At 48.0% G+C, this 20243-nt stretch overlaps 1 protein-coding gene across 10 annotated transcripts in view; it reads right to left on the bottom strand.

Annotated features, from left to right (window-relative positions):
* Nucleotides 1–19204, bottom strand: part of fmnl2a (formin-like 2a) — a 50940-nt gene extending 31736 nt beyond the window's left edge. For all 10 annotated transcript variants that reach the window (XM_030344229.1, XM_030344233.1, XM_030344228.1 and 7 more), the window contains exons 1-3: nucleotides 18637–19204; nucleotides 4871–4954; nucleotides 929–1009 (exon numbers count right to left, since the gene is read on the bottom strand). In XM_030344229.1, coding sequence (XP_030200089.1) covers nucleotides 929–1009; nucleotides 4871–4954; nucleotides 18637–18750 — 279 coding nt within the window. In that variant the 5' untranslated portion in view covers nucleotides 18751–19204. The remainder of the gene's footprint in view (nucleotides 1–928; nucleotides 1010–4870; nucleotides 4955–18636) is intronic.
* Nucleotides 19205–20243: the final 1039 nt, after the last annotated feature.

Here is a 20243-nt window from a genome sequence, read left to right as displayed (position 1 = left end):
GCCAAAACTGTCATCCACCCCTTTGTGTCAACTTCAAACTGCTCTGTCATTGATTTAACTCCCCTTGTGTAAACATAAGCATGCCTGGGTCATATATCCCTCATCTGCTGTCGTCGGTTGCCAGGAGTTTCTCCCCTTGAAGTGACTTTTGAAACCTCGACCTCAGTCAGCAGAATGACGTCACCAGGAGATTCTGGCGGAGGAGACCGTTGCTGGATGCGCTCATCATATCAGAGATGTGTCTATCTCCGGGCTGCTGGGTTCCTTTCCGACGCAGCCAGCAGACACTTCATAGTTTTGGCAAAAGGCCGTGAATCTCCCCCCCCTCTCTCCACAGTCCCTCTTTACTCCCCCCTCCAGGGAGTCAGGGTGGGGGGGGGAGGGGCAGGAGCTGGCTGCTCCTTCTAACCTCAGCTGGGAGTGGATGATGTCATGCATAGTCCATCATCCACGGCGAGCTGTGACTCTGGGCCCCGGCTGGCCGCCTCGTTACGGCCAGCGACAGTGAGCCTTCAGCTCCACTGTGGAGCTTCACTTAGGATCATTCAAGATAAAAGCCACGAAGTCGTCCGTCACACAGAGTTACAATCATATCCCTGTAGCCCGGTTTTCAAAAGCTGTACTTTACTGAGCCATCTTTTCAGTTAGCCCCCTCAAAGGAGCGAGTGCACAGGGGGGGGGGGGGGGGGACACTTTGATCGGACAGATGCTTGGCGTCAGGAAACCGTGATGTGAGTTGGGACACAGATCTGTGGTGTCTTCCCTGCATGCTCCGGTATTATCTCAACTACGGCTGGCCTGGTTATCTCTGGGACAACCCGGGACCAGCCATCACCTCTCGGCTGTGGGGATGTCCCGGCCTGGGGGGGGTAGGGGGGTCAGAGGTCAGTGGGAAAGGAAGAGGACGGGGTCCGGGGAGAAGACTTACCTTCCGGGTCACAGCCGGGTCCAGATAACTCCGGAGCTTCTGGATGTATGTGTGAGGAGGGTTTTTGACTTGGAACCGTTCCTAGAAAACGAAAGCAAAAGTACGATTAGTACGAGAGGAAAACAACAGTTGAATGGAAAACTTTCCCTGCATATATATCAATACTCATTTAGGAGACGCTTGGCTCCGAAGCGACTTTAATGAATGCTAAATGAGGGCTGATGAATGGCCGATCATTAGGCATCAGGTAGCGGTTAGGACAATTTGCTCAGTGGTCTGGGTAGCAGGACAATAGCGACTGAACCCACAATCTCTCGCCTGGCAGACCAACAACCTGACGAAATAGACAATTTCACCCTCATACATCACAATAAATAGAAACAAATAAGAGTGCCCAATGCCATCAACCAGTTCTGTTATGCGTCATTTAGTTGGCAGAGGCCCGTGCCAAGACACTGGTCGAATCCCACAACAGTTTTCAGTCACAATCGCGTGTGTTGTCGGGCGACACCCGGACTCCAGTGCCCCATACGGGGAGCTGTGGTGGATGCACTGGCCCTTCTCGAGTGCCCTCTCTCACACAAGCTGGCGTCGCAAAAGGCTGCGCCAGGCTAAAAACGTTGAGCCTTGAGCAAATAATAGTCATTCTGGATCATCCAATCAATGCAACCGCCTGATGATATGTTAGCGCAAGCGGCAGCATCATCCTGCCACACTGGGGCCCGTTGTGTGGACGTGGCCGCCCTTTTGTTTACGGTGGCCGGCCTTTTGTCCACGGTAACCATGGCGCGCTACGTATAATGAACTCTGAGCCAAGGCGAAGGACGCTAGCACAATGCTAAATGATATCGTCACATGGTGTTAGCCTTGAGCCACAAAGCGAAGAAGCAACGTGCACTGATGACATTGTGAAAAACTGAAGGGATTATGAGGGTTCAGTTACGTCTCCATTGACTGGTTAGATCAACGGCCCTTGGGGAAGTGTGTGTGTGTGTGTGTGTGTGTGTGTGTGTGTGTGTGTGTGTGTGTGTGTGTGTGTGTGTGTGTGTGTGTGTGTGTGTGTGTGTGTGTGTGTGTGTGTGTGTGTGTGTGTGTCAAAAGCTTAGCCGACAGGCAGGGTATGTCTTCCTTGAACAAACGGGTCACCTTTAGTCTACCTCAAATCCTCCATCTTTGTGTCCCGGATAGGCTACATGTACAAGGGATTAGCGACAGCTCGGAATCCTCACAGAGAACAAAACCCAGCGAGTGAGTAAACGGCGGGTTCTGGTCAGTGACGTCACTCCGTAACAAGATTTGCTGCATCACCAGCGATGGGAAATACCAGCTTTATACAGAAGCCTGTTGTGTTTGCTTGTTGAATGGATAGAGTTGTCCTGTGCTGCTAGCCCGGGATGCTGTGTTCACGTTTAGGGACAGAGACGAGTGAGTTGTCCTGATAGTCTGAACAGCAAACTGATTCACGTTTCACTGCTCGACTCAAACTGTCCCTACAGTCGTAGTCATGTTTATTTTGGGATACCCTGTTTGTAGGATTTTCCGATGCCTGTCCATGCAGCCAGAGTTTGTCACAATAACAGGAAATAGGACATCTTATCAGGAAATAGATCCTCCTCCCATCACCAACACGTTTGGTTGTATGTTTGGTCAGCGAGGACTTAATGAATTTCACCAGTTTCTCTTAAACGTGTGCTTATATCTCTCGTGTGTCAAACCATATGAGAGGATGAGGGAACATATTGGACCACATGAGCTCGGAGGGAATGTAAAGTACATTTGATTTATGAGAAAATATGAATAAATCTGTTCCTATAAACTATACTTTGGACCGAACACTAAGAAACTAGCCTGGGGGTTCCAACATGGATTCAATGTACGCAAATATTTTCCCATACTGGGCAGAGGCTTAGGAATAAGGAATGTATGGAATATCTTCTGGATCAATTGGAATCATGCTTGGATAAGCGGACTTTCGCAACTTCCTGGGGGGGTGAAGAGAAGGGAGGTCAGAGTGAGATGACTTAAGACCTAATTCACTCCCACTGCTCTTTTCTCATAGAACATACAGCAACGTGAGACGTGCAGGGACAACCGAAAGGAGTGCAGAAACAGAAAAGATGAAAAACAGAAGTAGTAAGAATGTTGTTTGTATTCAGAGCCTTCCAGTGATGGATGCTGGAGCCAAAACACAGACCGATACCAGAGCAAGAAAGTTTGAGTTATTGTAATTTGTAAACTATATAAATCTATCTCTCATTACTCACTAGGCTAATTGAGAATGTTTCTCCCTGTTTAGGATCAAATAAATACGAGGCTGGGGTTGATATGAACAAATATAAGACTACACACAAATATCCTCACAAAACCACCAAGCAGTCAGACAAGGTCCTTCAGAGAGACAGAAATGGATTTTGATTGGCTCCCAAGGGACCTGAGCTGTTAAAATCAGAGTGTGAAGAGTTCACTCGTCCTCATGACTTGTGTGTTAGGGCCAGCGACTCTCATTCCCTCCTTTGTGCAGCGGGTCCGCAGAAAAAATCTCATTGTTTGTTCCTGAAGCTCTTCAGAAACAAACAATTTGCGTTTTTGCATATATTTTTGTTCACCCCAGCATGTTTTCAGTTCAAAAGGGGTCAAAAGGGGTTTGCTAAAGATATGGCATGGAAAATATGTTGCTTGTTCGACGAGATTTGTGTACTTCTTGTAGGAAAAACAAGAAAGAATAAATAAGAGATGAAGCTATGGAAATAGCACGTCTCAGCAACAACGCAGTTCAAAGTGCTTTACATGAAACATTAAAAGCATTTGATACAAAATTCAAAAGATGCGCATTATAAGAAAGTTTTAACGCAATTAAAAATTGTTAAAAAGTCTCAAATTGAATTGAATGCAAAAGTCAGTGTCAAAACGGAAAAGTCCTCAACCTTGATTTAATTGAGCCGAGAATGGCAGCTTGGCCCTCTCCCTCTCCCTCTCGCTCTGCTTATCCCTCTCTCTTCATCTCCCTTCATTTCTTCACCTCCCACTTTCCCCCTCTCTTTCCACATCTTCCTCTGCGTACCCCCATTCTCGCCCAACCTCCCTCATTCCACCTCCCTCCCTCCACCCCTCTCATCATCGCTCAGGGGCAGCAGAAAACCCACGGGCCCGGGGGGGTGTGGGTGGGGGTGTGGGTGAGGTGGGTGGGTGGATGTGGGCTGGGGGGAGGCTGAGCTGAGCACTCTGGCGTATTCCCCCCCCCTCACGTTCCCGCAGAGAGACCTTCACTTCCCATGCTACCGTGCAGTCAACTCAGCATTTCCTCCACAATAAGCGATCTGATGCGTGCCTCCCTTCCTGCCTCCCTGCCCACACCACCACCACCACCACCACCACCGCCGCCACCACCCCCCCTCCGCCTCCCGCGGCGCCACTTAACCCACTTGACCAGCGAGCCCGCGGGCCCAGCGTAGCCCCCCCCGCTGGATGTAAGAGGGGGTAATGGAGCGGGGACGAGGGGATCAGAGGGCCCAGCAGGCCCGGTCCCGGTGGGGTGGAGACGCTCCTCTCTGTGGGCTTCGGTCCGTCGAGACACAGGCCGCCGCGCTGGAGAAGTACGCTCCCAGACTGGGCAGCTTAATCGCTCCACTGCCGTCGCAACGCTGGTTTCTTACAACACGGGGATGTCGAGTGGGATGTTGACACGAGGAAACAGCTTAAACATCCGTCGGACGGCCCGCTCGGAAACAGTGCATAGCGTGTGCTTTTTGCGAAGAGGATCCGGAGATTTGCGGAAGTGAAACTCGGGTTTGTTTATGTATTGTTTTCAAAGGGTTAGTTTGAATTGTTTTCAAATTCTTTATCGGCTCAGGGACAGCGGAGAGAGGGCCTTCCACATCTTGAACGAGCGCATAACAGCGGAGATGATGCTAAGTGTGTTATGGTTCTGCAGACGGAACCCACCTGGTCGCAGATCAGTTCCCACTTCTTCTCGTTGTCGTATTGCCGTAGTAACCGAGCCTTGTCTGGAGGAAGGTTCATGGAGTTCTGCAAGAGGAGGAGGAGGAAGAACAAGAAAAACATCAGTTACCATGACCCTGTGAAGTGCCAGCCGCCAAGTGAATCATGTCTAGACTATCAAGGCACAGTATCGTCCAAATTATGACCGTTGTTGACAGAATCAAATTAATGAAGAAAGGACGGATTAATTCTTGATTTACGTACTTAGCACATTAGACGTGACTCAAACGGTGTCGAGTGAGGAAACATTCAAACATAAGGACAGAGCATAATCTCCTAATGTACACCAGTCATTCGTAGTCATCATTGCCACATTGATATGCTCAATTACACTGTTTCCTGCCACCACACACCCATGACTAAAAGCGATCCTACACGGTAGCTGAACTACACATTTCATCAATGAGCACCAGTCAGAAGAAGCTCGATGACCTTAGTAAAAGAAAAGCATATTAGAGGTGCATTCAAAGTGTAAAGTCAATTCCTAACATCCCCAGAAGTTCTGAATCCACTGTTCATTAGAACAGTTCACCAAATCTACCAAGCAACTCATGATTAAAACAAACTAAGTGCCAAACGAGAAGGCAAGGAAGTGTGGAGTGACGGGATGTGTATCAACATAGCAGGTGACCGAGAGACAATAGCTCCGCCATGTCCTCGTCTGAGAGCTTCCAGAAAGATCTGAACCACGTCACTGATTTTAACACCGGTCGTTCAATGTCACCCGTTGGCCGAGTGGTCTGAAGCAACTGAAACAGAGAAGAGTGAGTGATTTTTTCCCTATTGGATGCTTTTATATGTATTTCTTCTCACAGATTTGTGGGAAGCAGTCACGGTCAAGCCGATCACATCCATCTGTTGACGTCCCCCATCCCTCGTATTCCCCATAAATATGTAATGCAATAAACATGGTTGAACGGTTCTTTCTTCAACTTTATGCAATATCCCTGTAGATCCTCAGCCGCTTGGCCGTGACCAAGCCTGTTCACGCTATCCCCCTGGTGTGCATTCACCAAGTCTAGAAACCAGAAATGTACTCAAAGAAAGATAAACACCGGTTCTCCTAGGACGCGTGACCCGAGTAGGCTGGCTGTTTCCCAGACCAGAACTAGCGACCGATCTGACAAAACAACAAACTGACAAAACCAAGACAAGCAGTTAATCGTGGTCTGGACGTCAAAAATGTTCCATTCCAACACGCCCCCGAAGCTAAGCCATATAAACACCCAGAGTCCGCCCCGGTAAAATCTCCCAAAAGGTCGACTCCTTTTTGGTGAAATCCAACGCCGCGGCGCGTCTAGACGGCGTTCAGCCTACACGCGGCCCATAAATAGGGCTGAAGGGGGGGGGGGGTGGGGATATTTTCCACTGCTTAGAGACAGAGGCAAAAGCAATTTGGCCCTAAAACACGGCTCAGCGCGAGGTTCTCATTCCCCCCCCCCCCCCCAAACCCGACAGACAGGGTGATCCATCAGAGAGCTACGGGGCCTTCCAGCTCCGCACTCCCCGGCGGGGCACGCGAGGGGGGGCGGGACGAAGAGTGATGAGGAAGATATGAGGTCCATGAGGGGGCGGGGCCGCGGCATCATGAACATGGAGATGATGAACCACCTGGCCCCTTCCACATGCGTGTGGTTTAATGAGTGTGTGCGGATGTGCGTGTGTATAAGAGAGTGTGTGTGTTTGCATTATTAATGCCAACATTGTTTTCCTCTAGTTCTGCAGAATCATGTATTATGCCGGCTTTCTAAACCCACAAGTACAGCAAAACAATTCGGAAAGAGATGGATGAAGTAACTGAATTTCGGCCTGAGGATGAATTTATCCAGACAGCAAGCAGACACGGTCCGGACACACACCAAAAACACACACAAACACACACACACAAAACCGCAAACTCATCCGATAGAGTAGTTAAAGAGTCATGTATTATTTCAGAACAAGCCAGTGGTAGAAGCCTGCATGCTCTCCCAGTCTGATTAGTATTCAGCAGACAGAAACTGAACTGGACTGAACCTGTGTTGCTGATGGCGGGAAATGGGAATGGAGGGGGGGTTCTATTGACTGAAGAGTCTGGTCTCTAACCAGACCGCCTCTAGTACCTCTTTGCCTTCCCTGAAAAACACTTTATTATCCAGCTTGAGAACCACTATGAGAGACAGGAGAGACGCGCTTACTAGTGGTTGACAAGTTGCTCCGCTGTGCAGAGCCAGGGAGGGGGGGGATAGCGTCTTATTGGATGCGGAGGCAGAACCAGGGACGGCAGGGGTAGTACGAACACATTAAGAACCTCCTATCCGGGCTTTTACACTTATCTTGGAAGACTTGTTTGGTGCAGAGGACTAATGGATGTGTGGTGATGTATCCGTGTCGAACGCTGTATTCCTGCAGAGCGGCTCCTTAATGGCTCGCTAGGCCGCGTAGACGGAGCTCCGGGCTTCCTGTCTGATGAGAGCTCCACTTACGAGGGAAGAAATAAAACAGAAAACACCCTCGTCTCTCTGGTCCTCGTGCCCGCCGTGGCTAACGAGCTGCGGCGGGCACTAAGCTCGCCACTGGGGCCCGGTGGCTCATGTTACACCGTGTCTACAAGCGCTCGCTCTCATGTCCTGTGTGTGTGTGTCCTGTGTCTGTGTCTGTGTCTGTGTCTGTGTGTGTGTCCAAAGCCAATTCAAAACAAGGCAAATCATCTTCAAAAAAACGCACACTTTATAATAACGACAGTGTTACTATTGTAGACACATCGACTAAGAATATGGTAGTTGAATCCTTGAAAGTTATTGGATTTGAATGACCAATATCCTAGCTGTTGTGCTTAATTTAGTGTATAACCACTAGCCAATCAAAAGTCTTGAAACTGAACAATGTATGGGTTTTGCTGCAACGACATTAACAATACATATGTCATCATCTTGATCTACATTTTTCCGACCAGACACTGATGGGTGTCTGGTGAACCACAGGTCCCAATTATCTTCCCTTATATTATTATTATTCTTTGCTTGATTCCTTATTCCCCACTTGCATCTTTTCTTTTCCGAGGTTTAGTCTTTGAAAATATGACATATTGTGTGCCCAAATGGTCCTCGATTGCCTTCCAGTTGTTGCATCATACACCTTTGTAAATGCCAAAGGTATGAAAGGTGTTAAAAAAGACGTTAGGCTGAAGTGGAAACAGCTCCAATGAAAGACTCGTAGGTGTGAGGTATTGTTTCTGAGGAACTTCCTCATAAGTCACAGTCCATCGCACTTAATAGATCTCCAACCACTTCCTATGTAGTCTCATTCCACGTTAATCATTGTTTGTACAGCGAAAAGATAGCAACGTAATAATTTAACTTGAGACAACATGGGGAAATCACTGGAAGTCATATCAGAAAAAAAGAAGGGAAAATCTATTTGAAGCTAGAACGCAAAGATACAAAGAGAGATAAAATATAACGTAAGATACAAGAGGTCAGACATAAAGGGACGGGTAATTCCAGAGGTCATCGTAAAAGTAAAAGTGCTACTCTTATTTGTCCAACTGAAAAGGTTTGGCCGATGCATTTAGGTTTGTAAATAAACACCTGGCAATAAAAACACCACCACCACAATTGCTATTTAATAATGGGTTTTAATAAACCACAAACAAATGACCGTTAAACTCGAATTCCCTGCTTTGGAAAATAACTGACGCAGAATGAATTGTAAAATAAAGAAGTGGAAAAAGGGGTACAGAATCAGATGGGCATAGCGCCCCTCATTCCCCAACCAACACCAACTCCACTACCAACTCCTTCTCCACCACCACCTCCACTTCCTCCCAGCACCTCCTGCCACCACCTCCCAACTTCTAGGGGGTCTGGAGAACTACCTCCATGGCACAGCTGGGTAAACGCACAAGCAGACCAGCACCCATGCAGGGAACTGTTAAACAGGTTGCCTTAATGGCTCTATAAATATCATGGATCCAGCAAAACGCATTATAGATTCATTTAACATATGGTGCTGGGGGTTGGAAGTTCGAAATTAGACTTGGGCCACATGGTCAGAGGGCAGAGTATGCCCGCTAAGAGTCTCTGTAATCATCTCCAGCTAGACCTCAAACCAGGACTCCAGCAGCTGTAGTTCCCAGAGCTTCTCAGCCTCCACACCTCGCCAGAAATAACCTTCTACCGAGTTCACTTCGCAAACAGCCGATGAAGAGGAGGATGCACATGATTCTTGTCTTTTACGCTCTTTAACAAGAGACAAAAGAAAGGAGGAAAAAACTACCAACCGCCTCCTCCTCTTGCAAATCTGGGATTAATGAAACCCCTGGGGAGGTTCACTACTACCATGATTAACACACACACACACACACACACACACACACACACACACACACACACACACACACACACACACACACACACACACACACACACACACACACTCTGTGCACTGTGTTTCTTGAAAAGTTCTGGAGGTGAATAATGATCGTCTGTCGGGGCGGATCTCAGCTGCTTTGCATCGCTGCGTATGATGATCAGCTCCTGACCTCACTGCCTCGCCCCCCCCCCCCCCCCCCCCCCCCTCCAGGTTGATGCAAATCAGGATAGACACAACAGCAGGGAGGGTGGGGTATCAGGGTACAAGTCAAGTCTGGGAAGGACAGACAGACACTAAATCCTCTTCTACTGAGAATGTTACGTGCGAGTGCAAAGGACAGACTTTATGACTCGGTGTCAAACGTGTCATCCGTTTAAACAGATTCTTCAAAACCGATGGTTTGTTGCACCACTCTGCATGCCACAACATGACAGCACACACACACCTACCTGCCTCAGGTATGGGCCACTTCTCATATTCAAATTGCTCAATTCTCAGGAAGTGACTCAAGTGTTTAGTTGCTCTTTGCCTGCGTTGCACGACGGGCATTAGACGCTATTGACGGGGTGTGTCACATGAGCAGAACATGACCGGAGGGCATGTAATGTTCAGAAAAGGATTCCGGCTCGTCAACTAAAATTGTAGCATTGGTGCTCTTTAAATGGATATGTACACAAGAGCGCTAATTACCTATCAAAGAGTACCAGTTGTTTCCCTAGCTGGGTTCAGTTCCAGCCAGGCTTTCCTCTGATATAATGACCCAACACCGGACACCCAAGAGACCCGGGTTCTGTTCCCGACGAGTGAACGACGCAGCGAGGGACAGGATGCAACAGGTGCACACGTCAGTGGGAAGACACACACACACACACACACACACACACACACACACACACACACACACACACACACACACACACACACACACACACACACACACACACACACACACACACACACACACACACACACACACACACGGCCGGCGCGTGCTAGCTAAACACCCGCCGCCGTCGTCTCGTTAGCGCAGCATACCGCCGTAATCCTCGGCGGTCTGTGAGGGGGGGGGAGGGGGGGTGAGGGGGGCACAGGTGTCCCCCGTCTGTCCTCAGATTAGCTTTGTAATCCCCCCCGGGACCCCACCCCCGGCCTGCCCTCTGGCTGACTCCACACACACACACACACACACACACACACACACACACACACACACACACACACACACACACACACACACACACACACACACACACACACACACACACACACACACACACCCCCCCCCCCCCCCCCCCCCCCCCAAGTCATGTGGACAGTGTTTATGTTTTTGAAGCTGTTCTGTGGAATCGCAACAAAGACCAAATGTTGTAATACTACTTCTACTACCACCTCCTCCTCCTCCTCCTCCTCCTCCTCCTCCTCCTCCTCCTCCTTCCTCCTCTTCTCCTCATCATTACATTCCAGCCAAATGTGTTTGGGTGACTCAGGAGTGGAGAGGGGTGTGTGCAGGATATGAGGGTATTTCAAGCAGGCTCAACACATGTTGAATCAGAAGACACCGGAACATCAAGAGAGTGTCTCTCTGCGAGTCTTACATCAGACCCTTTCCTGCAGCGGAGTGAACGTCAAAACGCCAAACAATGCTATTGTTTCAGGACATGATTGAAGTCGGATTGGGAATGAAATGGTATTACTGCTGAATCCCCCAAAGTCTAGTCCCAGCTAATCTGTTCATCATGTCTGCAGTCTGTTCATGAATGTAAAGAAAGTAACCCTTTCGACCCTGAACGTCGACATGTCCGACCACAATTTCCATCAACAATTATCGTGAGACCTGGGATCGGATAACGCGCATCCGGATAACATCCACGCTCTACGCCGGGATGCGTCCGAGGGTGTTGGAGCAGATGTGCCGGGTTGTCCAAACAAAACATGCGATACACACACACACACACAGACAGAGAGACAGAGAGACAGAGAGACAGAGAGACAGACGGGTCCGGCACAGCCAGATGTTGGGTTGCGAAAGCCCTCAGCGGTCTCAGAGGTGGAGTCCCTGCTCCTCGTCCAGGGAGGAGGGGGAGCAATACCAACGATGTTTATGTAACCGATAAACAGAGGCTCAGGGGAAGCCTCGCCGTCGCGGGATTAGGGCAATGATTTGGTTTTCTGGAGACATATTTAACGCTTAAGTAGAACAATAGAGTAGGTGGGGTCGAAAACGAGTGGGCTTCCAAAAGGAGACGTCGCCAATGGAGGTTATCAGCCATCAGCATGTCTCTCTCTGTAAATTCACAGCGACACTAAAGACTGGCTCAGAGTCCTAATCCTTTTCCGACATCAGATCCCACCCCGTGAACAAAAGCAGACAAGTAATCTGACTTGTCCTATTTACCACGTCAAGAACAAATCACGTAGCATCAACAAATATAGAGATGCGCTGAGGTAATATTGTTAACCCCCTGAGGGGAGTAAACACAGTGAAAGGGTAAGTACACCGTTGAAACTTATTGCAGACATTGCGGAACATTCCTGAAGTGTCTCAGTGTAAGCAGCGCTTACTGTCATTATGTTAACACAGTACTTAGCTCCTATATATGTGCCATACCTGCCCTCATTGGTTTCACTTGTGTTTGGTGTGGATGAAACTGGAGGTGAGTTAACTATTGTTAACTCACTATTGAGAAAACCACCACCTACCTTACCTTAATAAATGCAAACAGATAAAGCATGTGCTTCATAATAACAAAGAGAGAATGGATCTTCACTGATGAAAAGGCCCAGGACCCATAATTACCTCTTAACTCACAGTACACAAGGAAACCAGTTTTCATCGCTCTGCCTAATCCCCTCCACTTAAATGAAACCACTAATATGTTCTCCTAAACATCAAACATCAGCCACTCCCCCTATTAATTCTTTCACCTGCAACCTTTCAAATATAGATAGTTTGAGTCAGAGACGTTTGATTTCCCTTCAAGGTGTCTCAATTATAAAAGGAACACATTGAACAACCAGTGTCTCTGCGGGAGAGTCTGAGCAGTTTATTGTAGAAAGTAAAGGCTGTCAGAGCGGATTCGGGAGATGAATGCCTAACGGCATCGCACCAAAGTTTAATAACATCTAGAATCCCAATCCGTCACAGAATGTCACCCGTCATGTTTTAATTAAACTCCCCGGTTGATTGATTGAGTGCGTCGCCCCTCGTGCGTGCGTCCTAGCGTGCGTGATAGTTATCAGACATCTTCCGCCCATAACAGCAGTTTGCTGTAGTGTTTTCAGCTTTTGGGAGAAGGCATGTAACATGTCACCTAGGACCGCATCGAGCCAGGAAGTTTAAATGTGTAACAAGACTTCCCTCCTGCACTCCAGATGTGGAATCAGTCGCCCAACCTAACCTTTTCTTTTTTGGGACTATATCCCAAGAGATTGAATAAATCCATCTGTTTATATCTGTATTTGAGACTTAATAGGGTTCTAAGCTTCATATTATTGATGAACAGCTTCCTGTTTTGAGGGTAAGCTACACATCAGCTATGGATACAGCTGTAAAAAGTTATAAAAGGGAAAGTCTCATGTTGTATCAAGCTGGGTAACATCTTTCAAGATGGTGGCCGAAAATAAACAATGAACCAGTGTCACGGTTCAGTCTCAAGCAGATGGACAGTAAAAATACCTCAGATGGATCTGTTATATTATAAACACTCATTAAACGGTCGCCTAATATCAGACCGTGACAAAGCCACTTGACCTAAAATGTAAAAAGTAAAACGTGATGACCCCATAAAGAGAGATAAGGAACACCTGGCATGGAAAAACATAATAAATGATTAATCAGACGCAGGCTAATGCTGAAGGCCATGTGTGTTTAACACTAGTATTGTGGCCGACCCTGATAAAGCATTACACCGCGAACACACAACACACAACGTCTTTAATAGTAGATTACCCGCCACTGTTCTCCCCTTTCTCACCGCAGCATCCCAGCATGCATTTCACCCCACGGGCGCCATGCCAACGGTGACTCTCCTGTTCCCATTGTGTGATTCTTGGGCCACTCCTGCTCTGGGCCACTCATCGTGTGAGCGAGCAGCAGAGAGACACCGGCCCGGGTCTGGGCCTTGCCCAAGCCACGTCAGCCCAGCCAGCACCACCTGTTCCCAGCGCTGGAAAAGCCCCTACCACCCGCAGTTATGCGCTGGCCATGCCATAAAGTCTGCATGCATGCAACAGTGAAGGCTATTGTGCCGAGGTATGGCAACCACGTGAAACATTGGCAAATTATTTAATCCTCCGTAAATGATTTGAGGGCCGTCACGGGCCTCTGACTCCCCCCTCCCCCCCTCCCCTTGTCGCACTGTCCTAATTATAGAACTAGTTTTAAGCAAGCCGGTCATTTAACTGTCATTTTTAATGCAAATGTCCCATTTGGCTGCGAAACTACGAGGAGCTTGACAGATTACAACGACGTCTACAAATTGAAGCTTAAGATCCGCATTGACCGCGCGACGGTAGCGGAGGGGAGAGAGGAGGACGCGGGGCACCAGCCATGCCACCCACACAGTAAATGATTGTGGAAATGCCAAAGAAAGGTTGAGGAACAATGAGTGAATTGGCCCAACGGTCCGGGACGGAGGCCGCAAGACTCCGCTCACACTATCATCTGACCACCGCCACCCCAGTGGAGGCATTCAAACTCGGCTGCCAGTCTGGTGTCAGCGTGCATGCAGAAGCGCACGCACCCCAACACTGGCCCATGTGCTGCCGGATGCGACTGGTCCCCAGGGCGGCTCATGTTGGACTCAGTTACAGCTAATTGGTGGGGAAGCATCCTGGGGCTTCAACTCCGGTCCAACGCTGAGTCCAAACTCCAGCAGACACACTCAATCCTCACACATGTACTGTAAAGCAAGCATTGTGCTCGTCGCAACTCACGGTTCAACACGCTTGGCCTTTAGCAATGCGTGTACGCAGACACACACACACACATGAATACACAACAAACCGATGAGGGCATGTGACACGGCGCCGAAGCGACACAGCGCCGGCGACGGTGCTGGCCGCTCGTAGCCCGCCGGTTCTGGGTGCAGTGCCAGGCTCGGTCCCGGGCTCTCCGGCACATAATGAGACGCTCTGTTCCCCCGGGCCGGCTGCACAGAACCCGGCTACTGCCCACCCTCTGCTGCACAGACAACCACCATTGTCCTGGTGTTTTAATGAAGAGTCAACATGAATATTCAAGGGGATGACAGGACAGACATTGGGCTGACTGGACGGTCGAAAGGGACACAGGGAACACCTCCTCCAGGTGCTATCACGTCGAGTCGGGTCGTGTGCCGAGGCCACGTCCTGGAGCAGACAGCACAAGGTTGTTTTAGTGTCTTCCAGCCTAAAAAACGTGCAGATCGTGGCGCCCTCTTCAACAAAGCAGCTTAAAGCTAATCTGGAGCCCATTGAGAGGACTAGCTATCAAAACAGCTAATTCTATGTTGCCCATATGGCCCGCTCAGACGAATAACATGAACAAACCTCTCCAATGCACTGATACCCAGTCCCTGTGTTGAGAACCTTCTGGCCTCCTGGATACAGACCAGGGACTTTCGAGATGTGGTCGCGAGTCTTGGTTCCGTGAGGGGTTGACGGTAAGCCGAAAGCCCATTCTTGTTTAATTTCGCCCGCAGTCCACTAGGACCGGCTAATTACATGACGCTACAACATAAATCAAACAAGTTCCAATATTTTATACAATGCTGCTGCAGTCTGCTGCATCTGGTGTTTAACCACTTTATTGGCCTCCACTCACAACAGTTTGCTGTGAAAGGTTGATTGATAAAGGCAATAACCACATGATATAAAATCGTATCGAGAATACGTTTCAAGTTTGTGTAAATCACGCATGTCCGCCAAGAAAGGTTCAAACCCCAACATCTTCCATCTTCCTTCTCTGATCCAAACCAACTCATTGTCTTTGTAGCATCGCTCGTGTCTCCCCGATGCTATGGTAACCCCTACAGAGACAGAAACCTGCTGACATTCCCCTCGTCCCCTGTGAAACCTCATGTGAAACCTCATGTGAACCTACATACGTTACAGCAGGAGGGACAGCGTTCAAGGCCACTTTCTCATGTTAATAACATGCAGAGAAAAACCAAGATGATTAGAACTTGGAACACAGTGCGCGTTAAAACAAAAGACGGTATGTTATGTTTACGCACACATCGAAAACTACTGATTCCCTATTCAGACAAAGCACATTTTTGGGCATATATTAGATCTTCTTTCATGGCCAAGGGCATGTGCCAAATAGTTTCTCTTATCACGGTCAAGACCTTGCATTACAATTAGCCTGTGTCTTGTTTGAAACTCAGCTTGAGCCCCAAGGATTTTCAAGACGCACACTTCAATAGGGGCTTTTCATTTGGTAGAAACCGATTTAGCCGGAAGCTTGAGTTGACTTTTACAGTAATGTGTGTCCTCCCAATAGAGACCCATCTCCCTGTTTTCCGAAATTCAAGTAGAAAAATATTAACCTTAATTAGGATTATAAAATAACCCCCTTTGTGAAGATAACACAAGAGGAATATTCTCTGTGCCAACCACAATAACTTCAGTAAATCCCAAACTACCGCCCTAAGTCGTTATTTTACCAGGCTCTTATGAGGAACTGTGGGTCCGTCTATTTCAACTAGTAGTGGATTCCAACCACTGGAAGCATGGTAACGAAATCAGTGCTCCGCCAGACCCCAGCCTAGCAACCCCAGCGTTGCTACACAAGAGCCTAACAGGAAGACACATGAGCTTAGAGCTGGGGATTGCCAATATGTCTAGAACCCAGGGGAGCGCTCCAGTTCAGGGGAGGGGCCGTCTCTCCAGGCCTGAGTCAGTCCACCTTAATGCAAGTCGAGGTCTGGGAGCCAAAAGGGTGCTCCGTCAAAGAACTACGTCACATTTGTAACTTCGTCATATGGTGCAAAGTCCTGTAATCCCAAATGGTCTCCCCTGTTATGAGTCAGGATCTGGACGGAGATCAATCCGTTCAGGCTGCCAGATCAGCCCTTATGTAAACACCCAACCCCCGGTCGCCTCAGCCCGGAGTCTAGGAGACTGACGGCACTGAACCAATAGGCCTGGCGACACCTGTGTAGTAGACAGGAATAGTAGGAGGCAAACACATCAGGAAAGAAACAGTGCACCCACATCTGACACCAGATCTAAGGGGGCTGATTCAAACCGTCGAGGGAGGTAAACGGGTCTCTGCAATGTCATTTTCTCTCCCACCAGACTGTCCGTTAATGTTCTACCTGCCACTCAGAATGAGACGCCCACCTGTGTATAAAAAAACCTGGTGACCATCAGTGGGTGTTAAGGAAATAGAACTTCAAACAGACGACCGCACTGGCATAGAACCTGTGGACAATCACGTTCCGTTCAGGTCACACACATCAACACATCCAACCGTGGAATCAAAGTCATCATATACGTCTCACACCAGCAACACGGTCACGGGTGACCGGTGTTTATATCCGACCCGAGGGAAATATGGGAGCGTCCAACATCCGCAACACCCTATGAAGCCCATTCTTCATCCCACTACAACTCCCCCCAGCGGCACCACTAAGCCAGCTGCCCACGCATGATAAATCGCTGCCCGTCTGGCCAGGTGGATCGGGGCAGACCTTCAAGCGGCGGGGTCGCCTGCTAATCATCTCCGCTGCCACTCGCTAATTAAATCAACGGAGCAAACAGCCGATAGGCCCGACATGCATCGCGCTTTAAAATGGAAGAAAAAAGCACAAGGGCTGTGAGTTGTAGCACTAAAATCCTCCGGACACCTCCTGGCTTCCGTCAAGGTCCAGAGAAAAGCCTTTGGTCTGAAAGAAGGCGTTTGAGAGGAGAGGATTCTGAGAGGAGGCAGCCAGACAAGCAGATCTCATTCATCTTTTTCTCCCTAGAGCTCAGCTATAGGTGTTGTTGATGTTTTCCAATTGAATCAATACGTTTTGAGATCATGCAGAAAGCACGCCTCACTCATTTGCTATACTTCCTCATGAATGTATTTGCTCCAAACCCGTCCCAGGGTCAACAGTTGGCCCCTGGTCAACAGCGTGGTCTGACAGGTAAATGTTATTTCCAGACAGTAGACCTTATTAGAGTAGATTATGACGAGGGCCTTAGTCTCCTGTCATGTTAACCCCTGCTCGGAAATCCAACAGCTCCCAGCCACCGAGGATGGAATGCATTAGGCAGACCTGCGACCAGAACATGACACAACTGGAACGCTGTATGTTTGCGACTCCTGACACGACCTGATCCAATTTTGGTAAGTGGCTAAGGAGCTGAAGGTCTGAGCCACTGCATCTCTTAAGAAAACAGAGCCAGGTCTGTGCCAGAAACGGACAGCTTAGGGAGGTTGAAAATAAAACAACACAAGCCCTGAACTGTATTGCTGTTTCTTCTCCAATCGGGAAGATGTTTACAGCAACAAAGCTGGAAACCATCTTCTAGTAGATTGGCATCAATCTGCTGTCTATTTTCGTGTTTATCAGCCGGACATGCCATTCGAGTTTGTTTCATATTACTGTCACTTTACAGAATTTAAATAATTGCAACCGTCTTACACTGTGTAGGTCCTTAGCTCACCCATTGATGTCGAACTGGAAATGTGGCTAATCAGCAATAATTTTCCTTTGTTTGTAATGGTAATGGCTTGTATGCCGATCTACAAAGCTGTTATGTTATGCTTTACGGTTTGTTTCTGACTGAAGAATGTCAAACTATGAATGACAAGCCTTTGCAGACACCTGTAAACACCCTCATATAACTGTGAGCTCTAAGGTACCCTATAATTAGTTATACGCCTATACATTATTCCAAACAATAGAAATGTAGAGGAGGAAGATCCACTGGGATTAGTGGGTGGATGTTCTGGAAAAAAAACTCAGACAAGTCACAAAAATAACCCTTTCATAGCCAGAATTCTTAATGTGCAATATGAGCGCAAATTCTAAATGATTTCAATAGACTCCGGGCAAACCAAAGGGACTTGTTGAATCTAGATGGAGTACTTTGCCTTCTTGCAACCAACGTTACTTTTCCAATATTGCTCTGACCATCGGAACAAGTACTTCATGCCTTCATGTCATTTACCAGAAAATAAAATACGTTCTATAACTTTCTACGGTAAAAAGAGGGGAATCCCGTAAAATGCAATATGGATCGATCGGTCCAACAAAGAGGCAGCGTGTGGGCCAGCGGTCCAGACCCAGACACAGCTGTCCCCAGCTGCATGAGGCTACTGGTAGGAACAAAGCTTTGATGGGAACCAAAATGACAAAGTTGTGTTACTGATGCCTTACCAGCACGATTGCAAATCTCTCCTCCAGTTCACTTTGTTCAGGCATGGGGAGCTTCGAGGGCATATGGTGACCCCTGAAGTCGTTGTGGTGATCCATACTCCCTGCGTTCCCCATCGTTGCAGTCCTCCTCCCTGGTGGACCTCTCAATGCGTAAAAGTTTCCTTTTTCACTCCACAAATCGTCTCAGGGGTTCAGTGTTAAGTTGTGTGTTTCGTTTTTCCGTCGGTGTCTTTTCGGGGTCGGGGCAGTTTAACGTGAAGCACATGTGATGAGAGCCGCACACCCGACTGTGCGTCCTGCGGGAGACCTCGTGAAGAGGTCGGAACTCGGGAAACTTCTTGGACGACCTGCGGACAGAACGAAACGCGTCCCCGCTATCCGCATCTTGCACAACTACGGCTCCACTCCCAGTGGGGAATAATGACGATGTGCATGATTCAGGCTTAGCAATGCCCGTCTGAGAGCGAGGCTAGTAGCTAATCCCTCCTAGTGCTGACCAGCTAGTTAAGGGGGTCCACGCACACCGCACACAATCACATCCCTCTCCACAATGAGCCCATTCAGAGACAAGCCCCCTACTTGGGCGTGCCAAAGCCCGTCACTAAGGAGACGGTGTTCTGTATGTTGCATTGTGGTACTTTGAGTCCATTGTGCGACAATAAATCAAAAAGTCAAGATTTCATTAACACGAAATGCTGTTTTATTTAAAAACACAAAGGTATATAATCCTAGGGTCACGTTTTTCTGCCCCCTTTAGCCATTGGTGGGATGTAATTTGATATCCTGACAGGGTGGGGTCCAAGTCTCCACATTAGTCACATGAGGATGACATCAACAACACATTGGAGAAGATCCAGAAGTTATCCAGATGCGCAGTGGTGTGGCGTTATTCACTGGACTCTGGAGAAACTCAACACTGGGCGTAAGTGAGCGCCATTAGGGATACAAGCACAGCTGACGCATTTCACATTATGTACCAAATGTTGCAGATTTTCGAGCAATAACCCTATTTTAAATGTCAGAGTGCTTGAGCTGTGTGCTCTACTGTCACACCAGACCAAACTGGCATGGTTGCATATAAAGTCTACACTTTGATCCACCGATGCACAGGCTATTCACCTGTTGGACATGGGCGCAAATGTAATGCCTTTGTGCTTAAGGTCCATGTCGCACTTGACGACTTGCTGAAGTTTTTATAAAAGGTGTCTGAGAAACCATAAACATTTTCAAAAGGTCAAAAATGACCCCACTGCCAGACCATTCAAAAAAATGAAAATAAACGTATAATCCTGATACATTTGAAAGTAGATAAACCGGTTACAACATTGAGAGCAGGACCCTATTCAGCCGTGTGTGATCATACTACCAAGTCAACAATCGAACAGTACATCCATGTACAACAGCGCCCTCTAGTGTACAATTACATGCCACATTATGAAATAACGTTTTTCAAATTAAAGTAAATCATGTACCAAATGTTTCATCACCTATTGATCTACAAAGCTTCAGTTTCAAATATACACTACACATGTGCACTAACTTGGGATACATAAATGTAATGCCTTTGGATAAGGCAATTACGTTTATAACAAAGCAGTACTGCAGAG

Source organism: Gadus morhua, chromosome 20 (assembly GCF_902167405.1).
Source record: "Gadus morhua chromosome 20, gadMor3.0, whole genome shotgun sequence".
NCBI classification, from domain to species: Eukaryota; Metazoa; Chordata; class Actinopteri; order Gadiformes; family Gadidae; genus Gadus; species Gadus morhua.
Note: the sequence above shows the minus strand (reverse complement) of the source record. Positions and strands in the feature narration are given on the sequence as shown.